At 43.6% G+C, this 5,530-nt stretch overlaps 1 protein-coding gene across 2 annotated transcripts; it reads left to right on the forward strand.

The window, feature by feature from the left end:
* The first annotated feature begins 4,267 nt into the window (after positions 1–4,267).
* LOC142104030 (gamma-crystallin-3-like) lies at positions 4,268–5,232 on the forward strand. 2 transcript variants are annotated; one of them, XM_075188480.1, is made up of 3 exons: positions 4,268–4,276; positions 4,465–4,711; positions 4,935–5,232. In XM_075188480.1, the coding sequence occupies exons 1-3, from the start codon at positions 4,268–4,270 to the stop codon at positions 5,201–5,203; spliced, it is 525 nt and encodes a 174-aa protein (XP_075044581.1). In that variant the 3' UTR covers positions 5,204–5,232. The 2 variants fall into 2 exon arrangements, with proteins under 2 accessions (XP_075044581.1, XP_075044573.1); XM_075188472.1 differs by having other exon boundaries at positions 4,465–4,707; positions 4,928–5,232.
* The last annotated feature ends 298 nt before the right edge of the window (positions 5,233–5,530 follow it).

Here is a 5,530-nt window from a genome sequence, read left to right on the forward strand (position 1 = left end):
TGGTCAAAGTGGGACCTCTGCAGGGTGAATGACTTAGAGACTCAGGGACTTCAATTACTGTTGTGGGTTCCCATCTTATTGATTCTGCTGCAGTATTGCTTGGTCGCACTGCCAAAGTTACTGTGGCAGATGGACTGGAGAAAGATGTGCCTGTCGCAAGGGATTATCTGGACTGGGGAGATAGCCAGGAGTTACGAGATATTGCCGTTATGGATGGCCTCCCAACTGACGTGATCTTAGGCAAAGATGTTGTGGGTGGAACTGTGGCTGCATTTCTCAACTCTTTTACCCAGAGCCAAGCTGCTAAACAACAGTCTTCAGGATCTACACCTGCACAGCCCAGCCCAGAGGAAAAGACCACAGCTGCTACAACACAGCCATCACCTGCAACCACAACTTCAGCCAGCCCAGAGGAAAAGACCACATCTGCTCTTTCTTCAAGAAACAGCCAGCCCTTTGCCTCTGGAATGACTATGTCCCCTAGCTTCGCAGAGGATGTTGTCTCTTGCCAACCTGATCTTGTGGGGGTGCCCGGTGAGGCTCCTGTCCTTAGCAGTATGCCAGCTCCAGTGGTGAGTATAGCTGACAACAGTGACCTCCCTTTTACTGACCCTAGTAACCCCAACATAGATCCCCCCTGCAGCATATCCTGACTTAGACGATAGTGAGGGCCACAGGGAAGTGTTCAGTGCAGAGCAGCTCTCTGATCCCTCACTGGAAGGGATGAGGAGCCAGGCTTCTGGCAACCTTCCAGCGATGGAGATGGGGAGTGTAACCTGACATAAATGGTTGTTGTACCTTGTAGTTAGGAAAGTAGATGGGGATAGCCCAATCCGGGATCAAGTTCAACTGGTGGTACCACTGGGCTTTCACGCACAACTAATGTCAGTTGCCCATGAATTCCCAATGGCTGGACACCAGGGAAGAGACCAAACACTGAAGAGCCTGACAAGGAAATTTTTCTGGCCTGGAATGTCGGATGACGTCTGGGCCTACTGTATGTCATGTAATGTGTGTCAGCATCTCAAGCTCCCCAGTGCTCGTGCTCCCTTCAGTTCCTTGACAAATATTAGGTAACCTTTTCAGAGAGTGGCTGTGGACATAATAGCCTGTGCCCAGTAGATCGCGGAAGAGATATATCCTCACCATGGTGGACTACGCTACCCAGTATCCAGAGGTTGTAGCTCTAGCCTCCATATCTGTGAAAAAGGTAGCGGATGCGCTGCTAGGAGAATTTAGCAGAGTAGGGTTCCCTAGTGAAATCCTAACCGATCAAGGGACACAGATCTTGAGTGAACTGGTCCAGTGTCTCTGGGCAAAGTGCAGAGTGCGGCAAATCCGTACTGCCCCCTACCATCCCCGGACTGTGCGAGTGGTTCAATGGCACGCTGAAGTACATGCTACGGGCATTTGTAACTTCAGAGGGGGGACTAGGAACGCTGCCTGCCGCACCTCCTGCTTGCTTATTGGGAGGTGCCGCATGAATCTCCTGGTTTCTCCCCCTTTGAACTATTATATGGCCGCAGAGTCCGTAGACTTCTTGACCTGTTCCGGGAGTCTTGGGAAGGGGACCTACCTACCCAAGATGTCTCTGTAGTGAAGTATGTGATGAAGTTTAGAGAGAATCTCATGGGACTAGCGCATGCTAACCTAGCAGAAGCGCAGGCAAAACAGAAGACTTGGTATGATCAGTGCACGCGTGCCACATTGTTTGAAGTAGGGTAGATGGTCCTTGTTCTGATGCCCACATGTCAAAACAAGCTCCAGGTTGTCAGGGCTGGACCTTACACAGTCTCAAAATGCGTGATTACATCATTTATGTGGTGTCATTTGATAGGAACAGTAGGTGGCAGAGGACCTACCACGTAAATATGTTGAAGGCATATCACGAACGTGTGGAGTCAGTAGCAGTGGTTTGCTGCTTACTTACTGAGGAACCATGAAGTTACCCATTACCTCACCTCCTCCCAGAAGCCAGAGTGGAAGGTGGTGTAGAGGAAATATGCTGGGATGAGCAGTTGAGTGCCCGCTAGAGGGAGCAGCTTGAGGCAGTGCTGTGGCCCTTTGCGACTCAGTTCAGTAGGAAGTCCGGTCAGACTTCCTTGGTAATGCACCATATGGACACTGGTGAGCATATGTCATTTAGGCAACCCGCTTATAATTTTTTTACCAGAGGCCAAGGAAAGTATATACAAGGAGGTACAGAAAATACTTGAGTTAGGGGTGATCCAACCATCGCATAGTCCGTGGGCGTCAACCGTTGCATTGGTTCTCAAGAAGGACAAGACAACTTGGTTTTGCATAGTCTACCGCCGGTTGAACGAGTTGACCGTGTCTGATGCTTATCCCCTGCCCCATGATGCTCTGTTAGACGAGTTAGCTGGAGCAAATTATATTTCCATCTTTGACTTGAGCAAAGGATATTGGCAGATACCGCTGATCACCGAGGCTCAGGAACAGTCGGCATTCATCACCCCATTTGGCCTGTTCGAGTTTAAGTCCATGCCATTTGGAATGAAGAATGTGCCAGCCACCTTCCAGTATGTGGTTGATTGCCTGCTGGAAGGGTGTAAAGGCTTTGCTCATGACTACTTGGATGACATTGCCATTTTCAGTAAATCCTGGGAGGATCATCTGAAAACATGTAGGGCAAGTGCTAGAGAAAATTAAGTGGGCATGTTTGACCTTCAGAGCAGACAAGTGTCCAATAGGGATGTTAGAGGTGCAGTACTTGGGTCATGGTGTGGGAAGGTAGGGTTCAGCCAGAACCAGCTAAGGTAGAGGCATTCGAGACTGGCCCTGACCCACAACCCAAACACATATACTGGCCTTCTTAGGGACCTGAGGGTACTACCGATGTTTCGTCCCAAACATTTGCACTGTAGCGAAGCCCCTGACAGATCTCACTAAGAAGAAACTCCCCAAAGTAGCTGGCTAGACACCCGCTTGTGAGCTGGCATTTCAGTCATTAAAGGAAGCCCTGGTTCGTGCTCCAGTACTGTTGGCACCAATCTATGACAATGACTTTATTGTGCAAACTGACGAGTCACAGTATGGACTGTGAGCAATACTTAGCCAGGTGGGGCCAGATGGGCATGAGCACCCTGTGGCCTATATGAGCAGAAAAGTGCTAAACTGGGAATAATTTTATGCAACAATTAAGAAGAAATGTTTGGCCATTGTGTGGGCAGTGAAAAAACTTCAACCTTATTTATATGGACGACATTTTACTATGGTGACTGATCATTATCCTTTAAAGTGGCTACAACACACCTCAGGGGAAAATAGCCGTTTGTTGCGCTGGAGCCTTGCACTTCAAATTTATGACTTTGACATAATTCACAAGCAAGGAAAGGCTCACAGCAATGTGGATGGACTGTCTCGGCAGGTAGAGCCGGATCCTCCGGTAACCCTAGTTGTCTGCGGACCAGGAGCCAAATTGTTTGGACATGGCACACTGGTTGCTGCATGGACAAGGGGGGGAGAAGTGTGACTGGATCACTGATAAATAACTTCTGGTATAATATTATTTAAAAGAAATAGCGCAGGGTGCTTATTTATATAATTGCACATGCACTTATTTTTGATATTGTGTATATTTTGGTAAGGGAAATCTTTAATTTCTGAGACCAGGGGAAGAAATTTGTTTCTTTTTTAAACTTGCTAGATGAGATGCATTATTTCTTAAGGTTTATATCTGATACAATAAGCATTTGTGGATGGAAGTCTTTTGTGTGTTGTGATGTAGGGAAGTGACTTGTTTTTTGCTTGTACCTTTCATTGAGAATGTGTATTGTGGACGGTCTAAAGAGATCTTTTGATATGTGAAGTTCCAACATTTCAGGTATTTAGAAAAACATATTGTTACTTGAATAACAGAAATACTGAAGATTTTCATAAATCCTAAAAGGTAAAAATAGTTTATCATGGATTGTGCGCAGTGTGAACAGTGTGTACTGGAAAATGGTAGAAGCAACAAGATCAGGTGTAGGTGTTTCAGATTTAAATGACTCTTTTAAATGAAAATGCTCTGTTGATAAAACACAATAATTGGGGCCATTCATGTAGTTGTGAAAGGTTTAGGTTAAATGCTTTTTAGCATTCTAAGCAAAGCTTTGGAATAATGCCAGTGAGCATAAAAGAACAATAGTCACATAGAACGACAAGTCAGTATTCTTCTGCTTACAGAAAAAAAATTGTGTATATAAACCTCCCTTTCCGCATGCCCTGAATACACAGTTCACTAGAACACATTTAAACCAACAACATGGGAAAGGTAAGATAACCCTAATATCATATACATGTTTTTCCATTCAATTACTAAACAGTGATTTATTGATTTTTCTTAGAAAGAACTGACAACAGTCCGACTGAACAATTTGTGTTATACAGAACTTGTTTTTTGCATGCAATGTAAATGTTTATAAAAACATATTGAAATATGAATATATTTTGTTTTTACAGATCATTTTCTACGAGGACAGGAACTTCCAGGGTCGCTCCTATGAGTGCAACTCTGAATGTCCAGACATGTCCTCATATTTTAGACGCTGTAACTCCATTCGTGTAGACAGTGGGAACTGGATCCTGTATGAACACCCCAACTACAGAGGACACCAGTATTTCCTACATAGAGGAGAGTACCCTGAATTCCAGCAGTGGATGGGTTACAATGACTCCATTCGGTCTTGTCGCCTAAGCCCACAGGTAAGTAGCAACCATTTTTATTTAGTAAGATCTCTTTAAATACAACATGTTAACATTTCATACATTTTTGAACAAAACTCATCTAATGAATGCCTTAATATTAGACAGTGTGAACATTAAAATAATTAAATTTCAGTTATATATTTACTGTATACTACATTCTGAAATGGATTATAATTGATATTTATAAGAATTGTAATTTTTAATATTATTATGGCAGCACCAAGGTTCATTCAGAGTCAGGATCTATGAGAAAGAAGACTTCAGAGGTCAGATGATGGAATTCAATGAAGATTGTCATAATGTCAATGAGAGATTTCGTTACCATGATATCCACTCTGCTCAGATACAAGATGGGTACTGGATGTTCTATGAAGAGCCCAACTACAGGGGACGTCAGTTTTATCTGAGACCTGGAGAGTACAGAAGATACACTGATTGGGGAGCCACAAGCCCCAGAATTGGTTCCTTCAGACGTGTCCATCATATGTATTAAAACAGCAGAAAAATCTGTTTTTGCATTCAATAAACCATTTTGAATTCGGTTTATTACATTTTATTTATTTATGCCTTTATTTGTTTTAACTCGTCAGCCTAATTCTCCAACTAATCTTTGCTTTGTTGAAAAAAGAGATGTGCAATTTTAGTGTGAGCATGTATCTGTGAGTCTATGGGCCTATTTCATTAAGGATCTTAATTTGAGAAACTTCTTATTTCAGTGTCCTGGATATAACCATGTTACAATGCAAGGGGTGCAAATTATTTTTCTGTTTTGCTCATAAGTTAAATACTGCCTGTTTCTTCAGTCTGCAGATTCATGCAT

The sequence above is a fragment of the Mixophyes fleayi genome, chromosome 1 (genome assembly GCF_038048845.1).
Source record: "Mixophyes fleayi isolate aMixFle1 chromosome 1, aMixFle1.hap1, whole genome shotgun sequence".
Lineage (NCBI taxonomy): Eukaryota > Metazoa > Chordata > Amphibia > Anura > Limnodynastidae > Mixophyes > Mixophyes fleayi.